At 50.6% G+C, this 13,333-nt stretch overlaps 1 protein-coding gene across 1 annotated transcript; it reads right to left on the bottom strand.

Annotated features, from left to right (window-relative positions):
• Positions 1–1,523: 1,523 nt before the first annotated feature.
• BSG (basigin (Ok blood group)) lies at positions 1,524–11,763 on the bottom strand (the record flags this gene model as incomplete). The annotated part of the gene is made up of 8 exons (XM_075723845.1): positions 1,524–2,200; positions 3,211–3,281; positions 3,609–3,633; positions 6,105–6,375; positions 6,598–6,725; positions 7,224–7,312; positions 9,623–9,779; positions 11,385–11,763. Coding segments are annotated over 7 exons (1,107 nt in total), but the record flags the coding sequence as incomplete, so codon positions are not given.
• Between the last annotated feature and the right edge of the window lie 1,570 nt (positions 11,764–13,333).

The following is a 13,333-nucleotide window of genomic DNA, read 5'->3' as shown; positions in this document are numbered from 1 at the left end:
CTGCCAAACAAAAGGCACAAGCGGTGCTTTGTGCTGCAGCTAGGTCAGCCGGGTCAGGCAGGACCCATAATCCTCATCAAGGAAATTAAGCCATGCATTGATTTCTTCACCAGGACAGCACCCGCAAGCACGAGGCTGGCTGCAAACGGCTTGCATAACCCATTTACGTGCTGCAGAGCCATGCAGCCCGGTCAGCCCCGGGGCCGACCCAGCTGATGACACACCAAGGCAGCAGAAACGCTATCGAGAGGGACCAGGCCAGCACAGCTCCAGGCTGCTGGCATCACCGCCAGACCCTCCCTGCCACCACACCACAGCCAGTGGCTCACTGAGCACAGCCCTGTGATCAGAGCGATGCTCCCTAATTACTCCCTTTGCAAGGCAGGGAGAAGGGTTTGGCTACAGGGTGAGGCTGCAAGGTCACAGCTCGCACGCTCGCTGGGAGAGGGGCAGGCAGGCAGAGGCACCTCGGGCCAGCTGGGAGCCCACAGGGCTCTTCTCCAGCCCACGGGGCTCTTCTCCAGCCCACAGCCAGGGAGAGGAGCGCTGGCAGGAGCTGAGGGCTGGCAGCAGGAAAGGGACCCCCCCACCACATCCTCGCCACAGGCACCACACCATGCACAAAGGCAGCAAAGGCCTCGCACCTGCACTCTCCCCACCAGGAAAGAGCAGGGAGAATGAAAAATAACTGCTTAGAGAAGCACGAGATGTAGAAGCAGCTTGTCCCACGAGGGCTCCTGGAGGTTGGGGCTGACGCTTGACCCCACAGCCACAAAGGAACTGTGCAGCAGGGCGAGGTGATGCCTGTCCCCAAGCAGTGCACCCCAGTGACCAGGGCTCCTGCAGGCTCTGCAGAGCAGGGAGCCCCACTCATCCCTTTTCACAAAGGCTCGGACACCTCTCAAGCTGCCAATACTTTGCGATTAGAGCAGAGTCACAGCTGACACCGAGACAGAGCATCATGTTCTACAGCCAGAAATGAGTCAGCAGGTCAGGCAACCCAGGGGTCCAGCCAGCAGGGAAGAGACACCAGGGTCCAAACAAAGATGGAAAAAAAAAAAAGAGAGGAATCATCTTTATTTGTGAAGTGTGTTAACAGTTCAACGCTACCCAGCAATAAAGGTATTAGACTCAACCGAGCATTCGTCTGCTTTCAGGCGCCTACGTCACGCAAACATCACGACGGCTCAAGCACAAGAACACACGCTGTTAACCTGCCCCCCAGCACCCTGTTCACCCTGCCCCTATCCCCCACTGTAGCAACTCGAGATACAACAACCCATGAAATAAGTTAACAGCAATCATATTTACCCAGCATCCAGCTCTAACACTGCCTCGTGGCTGTCTGTGTAAGAAGGAAACTAAAGCAGCTCTGGAGGAGCTGCCTGGTCTGCCCGACACGGTAGGGCACCGCGTGCGGGTCTGGGCGGCGTGGCACACGCCAAGGAATGAGCCCTGCGCTCGCTCCTCCCCAGGAGCCACACCAGCAGATGTGCCTCGTGGCCCTGGCCGAGCGGCTTAGGACACACGCTGCTTCCACCCTAGGGAAGGGTGCAGCCTCGCTCCAGGTGATGCACTGGGAATGACACAGAACCTTCCTAAACCCTTCGGTGGGATCGGATCATCCCCAGACGGTCACCAAAGCGCTTGCTCCCTGGCCCACACAAACAGGGCAGGACAACAGACCCGCTAGGAACACAGGCCACACCGGCCACGTGCAGCGGAGCAGCACACAAGGAACTGCGCACATTTCACCGTGCGGGTGAACCGTGTTCGGGTCTGTTATCCGCGGCTCCCTGCGTGGCCCCAAACGCTGAGGTGGGGCAAGGAGGGCATTTCAGAACGGCCCTACCCAATGCACCCTGTTCTTCCCAGAAGTGAGGAAGAAATAAATTGTACTCCCACCCACCCCCTCTGTATCAACATGAAGAAACCTAGGACAGAGATAGCCAGTGACCTAGACTACCAGAAACAAGGGATTTACATTTACAGGTAGAAAAACCCTCCCACAACTCCTTTTTTTTTTTTTAAAAAAAAAGTGTATTTTAGATTCTACAACTTAAGTTTAGAAAGTGAAGTAACTGAGTCATAAGTACACGCTAAAATATTTCATGGTGCTATTTTACCAAAAAAAACCAATCAGAAGAAAACAAAATCATCCAACAAAATTGTCCAGACGAGTTCTTCATCTACACATCACCTGGCAGGAGAGAAAGAAGAGGCAGTGAGATAGCCCAGCTGTAATGGTAAGGCTGCACTGTGCAGTGGCTGATGGAGCAGTACAGGAGAAAGGCTGCCCTGCAGTAAAGCTGTGTGCTAGGACTCATCGAATCGTTTAGGTTGGAAAAGCCCTTTAAGATCATCCAGTCCAACCATTAACCTACACTACCAAGTCCACCACTAAACCAATTAAGGGCAGAGTAGCAATTTCATGTTTCCTGGCTTGGTGGCTGGATTACTTTTAATGCAAGTAAAAACTAGGAATCATTAAGGCTGGAAAGCACCTCTAAGATCATCAGTCCAACTGTCAACCCAACACCCCCGTGCCCACTAAACCATGGCCCAAAGTGCCACCTCTGCCCGTTTTTTGAACCCCTCCAGGGATGGGGACTCCACCACCTCTCTGGGCAGCCTGTTCCAATGCCTGACTACCCTTTCCGTGAAGAAATTCTTCCTAATAACCAATCTAAACCTCCCCTAGCACAGCTTGAGCCCATTTCCTCTTGTCCTATTGCTAACTACATCTCCTGCTTGAGTCCAGGGCAGGAGTTATCAGGCAGTCCTGACTGTCCCCATGCTTTAGAGCCCCACAGTAGACTCCAACGCTTTCTCCTCCCTCTCCCCTTGTCCCGGACGCACTGCTGCTCCCCACACGTAGTCCCAGCAGCTTTGGCAAGTTCCTCCCAGGCTACTAACAGCCTGCGCCTGAATTTCACAGCAACACGCATTCCCCCCCACCTCCCCAGATCCCACAGTATATGTTGGGCCAGAAGAGCCTCTGCCTGCATGGATGCTTCTGCTTCTTCCAGAGACCCTTTGCAGATACTGCAGCCAGGCCAGACCTCTGAGCGGCCGATAAAGAGCTCCAGCCAGGTTACAGCTAGAGACAGGCACCCAGGCTGCTGCAGGAGCCCTTCGCTGTGGGGAGGTGAAGGGCCTGGCACAGAAGCTGCTCTCAGCTGCAACTCTGCCCTCAGGAACAGCACTCACCTGGCCCCTGCTCTTAGTTAGCATTTCTCTGGCGGACATTCTTGTCCTTGTGGTTTGTGGCATTGCTTTTCCTGGAAAGAGAAAAGGGGCAGTGAGGAAAGAAAAAAAAAAAAAAGCACAAAGCCCCACCCTACCCACTCACGTAATTCAGGTCCAAATAGATGGTCAAGATGAGATTAGTTTCCAGAACAGTGTCAGCTGGAGACACTGGTGCCATCCCCAGTTGTATGTGGTTTATACCAGGTCACATTACATGAACGATGGGGGGAAAGTCTCCTGCCCAGCGAGCTACTGTGTTATTCCCACACCAGCGAGCTTTTATATTCAGAGCAGATTCCCTGGATGGATGTGATCTGCCAGTACAAATCTGGCTAAATAGGAAAAAGCAAGGTACTTACAGTGGTGCAGAACCTCCATCATCATCTTCACATTCAGGACAGCATAGAAAAAAAAAAAAAAAAAGAACAGCGTCAGGGAAGAGCACGTAAGAAGTAATCTCTGCCACCTCTTAAAACCCTGGGGATTGCATTCCAGACAGGTTACTGGATACGCTGGATACTACTGCCTGCAAAGGACTGAACCCAAAAGGTCATCTCATCCACAGGGCTCCCGTTTCACCAGGGCCCGGCAGAGCAGGGGGCTGCTGCTTACCAGAACACTACCACCTCCACGCGAGTTTTAAGCTGCTTCTTGTCTAAGCTTAGGCAAGGCACAAACTTAGACATAAGCTCCCATTAAGCAGTCATTTCTGTTGGCACAGGGTAGGCTCGGCTCACAGGATAACCAAGTCACCACCAACACCCCCAACACTCAGCAGAGGTCAGGTCTGGCACCTCACTAACCCCGAGGCACACCTGAGGCTACCCCAGGAGGCCACAGAAGTGGAATTACACAGGGAAGCATCCGGGCAGTCTCTGAAGCAGCACTGCTGACTGGTAACGTCTGTTTAACATTTGCACCCTGTGTATCCCCAGCCTACCAGCCAGTCTTCCCACCACCAGCACTTAAAACTGGAAAAGAGAGCCACAGATCTACACTGCCAGAGAGCATAGCTGCCCCCGATCTCCCTGCTGCTCTCACCCCTTCAGCACCACTAATTCAGATGGCTCCCAGACCCAAGCACAGACTTCAACAGCAAGTAAAGGGGAATCCAAACAGGATGTTTCAGGAACAAGGCTTTAAGCATCCGCAGCAGTACGCCCTTCTTCCTCCCCACACATGTTGTGAAATCAAAATAAACACATTGCACACCGCATTCTCGCTACACCGAGAAGCACACCTAAGAAAACATCTCTGCCAACACATGCCAAGCCCCAGGGCCTTTCACCAGCTCCTTGCGATCTGCCACCTTCCCCGAAGAGATGAAGGTTCCCCATCACCTCTTCCGCAACCCAGGCTCCCCTCAAATGGCACCGAGCAGTGAGGCCCATGCTGTTTAAGCATTGGGACTGCCTTGGGCACCAAGATCAGCATACAGCTGGTGAGAGGATGGATGCAGAAACATGGCTGGAACTATCTTCTACTTACCATTCGAGGTGGCACCCAGCAGCAGAGAAGGGAAGAGTGGAAAGATATCACCAGCAAGGGTATCACACCATACACAAGCCAGACTCTCCCTGTCCCAGATAACAGGGAGCAGCCAATTCACAACCACACACCGTGAGGAACAGCGTTTGTCTGAGCTGGCTCAGCAACACCTTACTGTTACCTCCCCTCAAGAGGAGCAAACCTACAAAAACTTTTGGGGAGAGATAACCACTTTACACAAGGAAAGCGTAAAGTTGTGTATGTTTGTCTAACAGGTATGATGCTGTATCCTCATCCATGAGCACGTTGGAACCTGAGCTTAAGAGCTCTGGCCAATGAGCATCAGGACACTGCAGTATACACGCCCTGTCTTTGTCTGTCAGAGCATCTGCTACAGGTCAGCCCTTGACATGATCTGGACCAGGCTGATGTCATCAGAAGCCAGATCACTCAACATGCACAGGCTAGGTTTTTTGCTGGAAGATGCAGCTACAACATCCTTAAGAAGTCATCTGCCTTCCAGCCAAGACGGTCAGAGGGCAAAGCTTCTGCTTGTAAAACTGCCTTAAGTAGAATTCCCCAAGCCCTGTAATTAGGGGAGGAATATTTCATTTTAGTCCCTCTGCTGCACCTCACACCACTGAGCCTACCTGATGTGCTGTCCCCTCGCAGAGGGCTAAGGGGCCTGACCCAGCAAGCAGGAAGGATACCAAGCATTTACACTTCATTGTTCACTGGATCAGATAAGGGAGGGGCAGCTGGGCTAACACAATGCAGATCCTTACTGATAAGGAAAGGGAGGAGCCAATATTTCCAGAACAGATTAAAGATAGCACTAGGCTTTGAGGAAGTCTCCTAGAGTCAGGACATGTGGATCTGGGGACCCAAAACAGATCCATGAACTGAACCTGAATTAAGCTAAGCCTGGTCTTCTGGAGCCACTGACACAGTTCCCCAATTTTGCAGCACCAGAAAAGCTCTAACTTATTCAGAAATCAGCTTCTCCAGAATGTTAGCTGCTAAGGAAAACCCAGTCCTGCAGACAACTCATGTGAAGCACTTGAGCAAAGTGCAGAGGAACCCGTGAGACAAAGGGTCAGGCTGACCTGCCCTGAATCTTATCTTGCTCCAGATCCAAAGCACAGCTTGCCGAAGGACTGTCAGAAACAGTGCAATTACTTGCAACTTCATGGCTAAAGTAGCCTGGTAAAGACTACCATGGTTTTACAAGAAGTGCCCTGACAAGCAGCCCTCAAATCAATGCCCATCTGACGAAGGGAACGCCAAGTTCTCTACGAGGACATTTTGCCTGCACCCTACAAGTTACTTGGTCTCCCCAGAAAGGTTTAACCCCAGGCACCTCTTACCATCAGGAACCTCATCTGGCTTCCTCCTCTTCTCATAGATGAAGATGATGGTGACAAGAACGAGGACTTCTGCCACAATACCCAGGAAGGGCCAGAGCGCTGCCAGGCGGCTGCGTACACGCAGGTTTACCGTAGCGCTACCAGAGCCATAATAGTTGGTGGCATTGCAGTGGTAGTCACCTGTGTCCTCCTCGATATTCAGTTTCAGAATGCGTAACTCCGTCTTGTTGCCACTGGACTTGATAATGTATCGATCAGAACCATTGATGGACTGGAGGGAGGGAGAAAGAGAGACAGCTATCAGGGCAGTGCTGACATGAGGGGAGCTGCTCACCTACCACGCATGGTCCTACCACTACAGAAATCCTCCTTACCATGGCACTGAGAAGGCTGCTCTGAAATAGCTAATTCTCATGGGATGAGGTCCTCCACCTCTTTGCTGGGAAGCAGGGTAGGCAGAAGGGGAGAAAGAGCATCAAACCACAGCACTTACCTTTTGACCGTTTTTGTACCAGACCCAAGAGGTGACAGGGGGGAAAGAGGGATTCTTGCAGGTCAGCACCCCTGTGTCCCCCTCATTCCCATGCTCAGACTTCTTGTATGCCATCACTTGGGGTGAAACTACAGCAAGAGAAAAAGAAAATCAGACACCTCATTATAGAAAACACGTAGATTTGTACTCCCTGCAGTCCATCTAGCCAGAATCAAAGTTATCCATAAAACTTCAGTTTAAGAAATGCATTAGTGCATCTATTCCCCTCACTTGCCCGTTGTTCGGCATTTTCAGAGAGGAAAGCACGTCAAGCTGCTTCGAGAAAAGCTCAGATTTGTCCACCAGGTATTATCCCTCTCCCATATTCTTGTGGGAACATGCCCACAGCAGAAGGCTGATTTAATGCAAGGTCTAAGAGCTGACCCTACAGACACTTCAGCTGCCTGATAAAATGGAGCTGCCTCACAGAGCAAGTCAGGTAGTACACATGTAGAATCCTGCAGCCTTATTAGTAAGGGCTAGAAGCAGCTTTTCAAGAAGCTGGAAAGATACCAAAGCAAAGTGTTCAGGAGATCACAGCTTCCCCACTCCCCTCCTCAGACCCATAAGCAAACATATTAAGTTACCTGAAACATTCACTTTTCCTTTTATCACTGGGCTTGTTTTGTAGACACATTCATAGACACCAGAGTGCTCTTCCATCTTCCCCTCGATTCTACCAAAAAAGCAGGATGTCAAATAAGCCTTCAGCACAACTGACTTATCCACAAACAGATACCAACCTCCAGACCCGTGGAAACAGACATCTACAAGCAACAGCAATCTCCTTCATAGGCAATTTCTCCCATTCCAGTGCCGACATTTGCACTTCACCATGTACCTACAGCAACCCAACTCTCCACCCTTCTCTCCCCACACACTGAGGATGGCAGAAGATTTCACGTACACCAAGCCTGACACGGTTCTGTCAAGTCAGCGATCACTGAGACCTCCTGACCTTGTGTGCCGAGTCTTGAAAACCACCAGCTTTCAATCTCTAGCCCAAAGCACTCTTGCCATCAGGGCCTCTACAAAGGGAAAAAATTTAAGACCTAGACTGTTAGCTAGTATAGATGAAGAAAGCCAGGAGCACCAGGACAACACCATCACCAGGTGCAGTGCCACATGTACACTTCTGAAGTGGCCAACTCCATGCTCTTCCCTCTTCCATACAGAACCTAGGCTCATAAAAAAAAAAGTCACACCGTACTGAGCAAAGCCATCAGAGTCTGAAGTGCAGCAAGAGAGTCCTCTAGCTAGCACAACCCAGGACAGGGCCACACACCTCATGTAAGACATCAGCCCTGCAGTTCACCTCTAAAGGAGACAGGCCAGGAGCTTAGGACAACAGATTCAGAGGAAGGCTATTCTTCTCACTGAAACACATGGCAAAGCAGCAGCAAAGGAACACCCAGGCTGGGTTACTCTGGGTTGATCCAAGGGTAGAGAGAACTCTCCTATTTTCCTTTTTGTAAAGCTGCCGCAATGAGATTTAGTGGATTATGCTGCACTGCAACATACATCCCATTCTGCAGCTCAGTAATACCCACTCGAGGGAAGGGGCAGGCAAAGTTTCAGTCCCATGGCTGCACTGGGACAACAGGCTGTTTGTTAGTTGTGCTGTGCACGGCGCTTCCCACTTCCAAAAAACACTCAGCTAAGGAATTGAGGTCACGCGAGGGAGGCTGGGTTATAAATACTTTAATCCTTGTTCAGCTCCCTGTTGCTATGGGGAGACAGGCACGTCGGCACTGCCATACAAAAGGACATGATGCCTCTACAGCTGCTGGGTCAGTGCCAGCCAGGCCTGACAGTAATCAAAAAGGAAAGCTCACTGCACTGTTACAATAAGGCTGGTATTCCTGCTTCTGCTCAGCTACACCCTGCAAACAGTTTCTGAGCGTTGACCATAACTTGCAGGCAGCTTCCCAGCTCCTTCTGTAAGAACGGTTGGACTTTGGAAAGGTACGTAAAACCCAAAGGCAGAGACAACATACACTGGTGTCTCTCGTTCCACCCATGGCCTCTGGGGAGCAGGGAGCTGATGTCCTGCCCAGAGCAGGGGTCCCTCAAAGCTCTGGAAAAACAGCTCAAGCACGCTGATGTCAGTGCTGCAGACACAGTGCAGATACAGGCCAGGCAGCAGCCCCAGCCACATTGCACCTTGCACACTGCACCTGCAAACCAAGCCCAGCTGAATGCCTGCATAAAAACATGAAAGGAGGGTGTAGGGAGGTGGGTGTTGGTCTCTTCTCCCAAGTAACTAGTGATAGGACAAGAGGAAACGGCCTCAAGCTGCGCCAGAGGAGGTTTAGATTGGATATTAGGAGAAATTTCTTCATGGAAAGAGTGGTCAAGCATTGGAACAGGCTGCCCAGAGAGGTGGGGGAGTCCCCATCCCTGGAGGGGTTCAAAAAATGGGCAGAGGTGGCACTTGGGGACATGGTTTAGTGGGGCATGGTGGTGTTGGGTTGATGGTTGGGCTGATGATCTTAGAGGTGCTTTCCAACCTTAATTCCTAGTTTTCTACTTTCATTAAAAATAATCCAGCCACCAAGCCAGGAAACATGAAACTCATTATTCCCCTACCCTTAATTGGTTTAGTGGTGGACTTGGTAATGTTAGGTCAATGGTTGGACTGGATGACCTTAAAGGTCTTTTCCAACTTAAACAATTCTACGAGTCTATTCTATGATTCTACAATTCTATGAAGCAGCAGAACTTCTCTTACTAAGAGGATATTTGTGCCATATAACTTTCCCTTCCTCCTCTTTTTTTGTCCCCTCCTCCCCACAAAGGAGAAAATGTTGGGCCTTACCAAAACTTTGTTTAGCTCATCTTATGTTCTAAAGTTTAAAAGCCTATGTTTTCAGCAAGACTGCAAGCACTTAGCTTTGGGTTCAGCTGATAGGAAACATTAACCACATCTGGTAAAAAAACCTGTCCCCTGTGTTCAGATTCTTATCTGACCTTGCCCAACACTCACGTGTAACTGGTGAAAGCACTTGACTCTGTGTCCGTTTGAAGTATCTTGTCACCATACATCCATTCGTGACCCATGATGGCAAGGTAAGGCTCAGTCATGTTACAGGTGAGGATCAGCTTGCCAGAAACGCTACTGACTTGAGTTTTGATGTCTGGACCTGCGTTCGGAAATAATTCAAGCGGAGTTAACATGTGGTATTCCAGAGGTCACATGCCTGCCCAAGAACCTTTAATACAAACGGTCACCAAAACCCACAACTCCTTGTCTATATGATAGCTTTCACTTACCTTTGCAATCAGCTTCCTACCAGAACTGATGATATCAGCATACGAGAGACTTGAAAACCAGGCAACTGGGGCCTGACTGCACCTAGCGATAACAGATGCCGACCATGCAGCTGCTCCCACCCCGAGCAGGATCACTGCTGCATGCTCTGGGTAGTTTTGAGCCTCCTGCTGTCCTTACAATGTGTGCAGCTCCAGCAGAGCTAAGTGCTCAATAAGCAGTGGAAAAGGTCATACTGTGAAGGGCAGAGTACGACTCTTTGCTTTTATGAGCCACTATAGCACTCACTGTGTCAACACCTTCCAGAATCTGAGCAGCTTTAGACACCTCCAGGTAACATAACTGATGGCAGTCAAGACCCTCTGTTGTGGGGAGTAGCAAACAAGGCCACATGCGAGCAATACATGCACCATCTGATGCAGCCCAAAAGGCTATAGTTAGATTTACTCCAGGGAGAACACACAGAACCATTACTCCAAAATGTCCTGGGCCTCCATGAGCGAAGCAGCAGTAAATTATGCAACATAAGACAACTCGGGCATTTCTACTTGTAGGAGGCAGCCCAAGAAAACAGCTGCTGGCAGCAGCACCATTACACAGCCCTGGTAGCACTACGCTTCCTACCCTTCCTCCCAGCCTCAATCTCTTGGAAAGAACAATTTTTGCACAGGGCCGACAGGTATTTTGCTTTTCCTCCTACCCAAATTCCACTGGAAGAAGGTTCTGCTGGAGTTCTGTATTCCCTAGCACATTTATGCTGAAAAGACCACTATGCTGCTCTGCTAACTTCAGGATTCACAGTAAGACCTTAGCAGGATGTTAAATTCCCTCACACTGGCCCAGGTTTCTATTACTCAAAGCAGCTGCCTGCTAGCTCCAGAGTTCAACTGCCAGCTCTGTAAATAGAGGGGATCTGGTCACTTCCACAGGACAGGAACTACATCACACTCAGTGTCGCACACAGACACGGCCACTTCAAAAACGGTTGCATCTCAAGAAACTCAAAGCAGGTTTTGTTCCCCACAGCTTGTATCACTAGCAAGAAAGCGAGCTTAAAGCAAGACTGTTCACAGGAGCAGAAGCTGTACGAGCTGTAGGGAAGGGCCGGTTTGTCAGTGGTGGTTAGGGCAGAGTCTACCACAGAATCAAGACTCAATTCTGTAAGCCAGCATCAGGACTCAGAGGCACTTGGGAATAAGCAGTAGGTTCCAGGTCTTTGGCTCCAGAAAAGGCATGGGATTGCCGAAGGTTGTTTTGGTTGGGAAGCCACAACCCTTTTTGAGCAGGGCCATTTTGGGTCAAGTCACAGGTGGTGAGGGAGATGACACAGGGTGGGAGTCTCTCAGTTCTACAGCTGGGGTGGGAGGGTGAGGGGAGCTTTCGGGAGCCACAGGACACGGGTGCAGGGGTGAGCATGGCAGGAGACTCATGACACCGGTGTCCGAGCAAGTGCCAAGGCCTCAGTGTGGCCACTCACGTTCGATGACAAAAACGTTTGCCTGGGAACGGATCCACTTGACTTTGGGGCTCTTCGACAAGTGGTTGCGGTCAGGGTCGTTGCTAGCCCGGCACTCATACGTGCCCGAGTCGTCGCTTGTGAGGTTTGCGATGTAGATGGTACTGGTAGAGTGCAGGTTGTAGGTGGCGTTGATTTTGACACGGTCCTGCCGTGCACCATCCCAGAGCTGAGCATAGGTCTCATTTGGCTCGTTTCCCTCAAACCACCACTGGATCTCAGGGATAGGATTGCCAATCGCCTCGCAGTACAACTCGACGCTGTCCTGAGTCAGTCTCTTTTGAGACAGTGGTGACTTTATAAAACCAGCTATGAGTTGGAGAGGTATTAGTGCAAAGTGTTAGTGCAAAGCAAGAATTCACCCTCTACAAGCAAAAAAAAAAAAATCAGCCATTGAGAAGAGGCCACATACAGTTTTCAGATCAGTGTACTCTTTCCTCTCCCCCCCCTCCACGCTCTCTGAACTCTGCCCAGCTCGGACAGGGCTGTTATTTTGAATTGTTGCCTCTCCAGCCAAGACTTCCACGACTCCGCCGCAAAACCAGAACCTACAAACCAGCACACAGCATTTGCCACTATCCAAACAAGAAACCCACAGCAGTCACGGCATTGCCCGCCTCCTGTGAGGGCCGGCATTACAGCATGACGCTCACTGGGGCAGACCGAGAGCCTGCAACGCTTCCCCCAACACTCACCCAGTCTCCAAGCTCCTTCAGTGAAGGATAAAGACAGCGACAGACTTTTGTTGCGAGGGCTTATCCAGCCTCCCCGGTCCCCACACAATTTTAGCATCCCCTGTGCTCTGGCAAGGTGCTCCATGGGTCTGCCAGAGCCCCAACACAGGTTGCAGTGGAAGGCTGGCAGCAGCACAACCCCGTTCGCGTGTCCCACCGCAGGCAGGGCAGCGCTTCTGCTCGGCGGCTGCGGACGGCAGCGACCGCGGTAGGACATACCGTACCCTTCGCTGGCCTCGTCTGCCAGCCCTCACTGCACTGCAAGGGCTGCTCTCTGCCCCGCTCTCACACACTTCTTTCATCGCTCTGCTCACTAAGATGCCCGGCAGACACTTTTAAACACAACATTAAGATAAAAGGGTTTTTTTGGGGGGAGGAATGTCTTGCAGCCTGCAAGATATCGCAAGCCAGGTGGGGAAACGTGTAACATTTGTTGTCATACAAACAGCGAAATCAGACTTTTCATCTCAGGCAAGATAACTTTGCAGAACTAAATTAGTAATAAACAGATTAAAAGCACGAGAAGGAGCTGCAGGCCAGAACTATAGTATTTTTCAAACTGCTCTTGCAGTGAGAGGCCAGGGGGGTCAGCTTTTGAAACAGGCAGTCCAAAGGTAGGTCCACGAGCCACTGGACTGCGGAAAGCTGAGCTGCCAAACATCTTTAGGCTACTAGCCAGGCGCAGCACGGCCACGGCGACCGGCAGTCCCCCGGTGCAGGCTGCACAAGGCAGCCAGGAGAAGGGCAGGGCCCCAGGGGAGCTTTTCGTGGAAGGGGCAGGAAGGGAGGCTCTAGCAACATCGCTTCAGGAAAAGACATCATTCATGGGTCAAGGTTACTTACGTGACTCAACCTCAGTCAGATTTAAGAAGAACTAGTTAGGCTTGCGACACATCCTTCCTGCACACTGACTGCACTTCAGATGTGCCAACAGCATGCTTACGGGGCATCCCGCACTCCAAGACCGCTTCCAGAAAATTAGTTTAGTCAGTTATTAAGCACTTAAAGTTCATGATTATATACAACCCTCCATATATGTACCATGACCTACAGGCACAAAGGAGGTGGGTTTGGGAGCGAATTTTTTTTGTTTGTTTTTTGAATGTCTGAAGATGCCTCGATACAAAATCCTATGACCATTTTTTGTGAGCATAGAAACAAATCAGTATTACAGAA

The sequence above is a fragment of the Pelecanus crispus genome, chromosome 20 (genome assembly GCF_030463565.1).
Source record: "Pelecanus crispus isolate bPelCri1 chromosome 20, bPelCri1.pri, whole genome shotgun sequence".
NCBI lineage: Eukaryota > Metazoa > Chordata > Aves > Pelecaniformes > Pelecanidae > Pelecanus > Pelecanus crispus.
The sequence above is the reverse complement of the archived record's forward strand: the minus strand, read 5'-3'. Positions and strand labels throughout refer to the sequence as shown.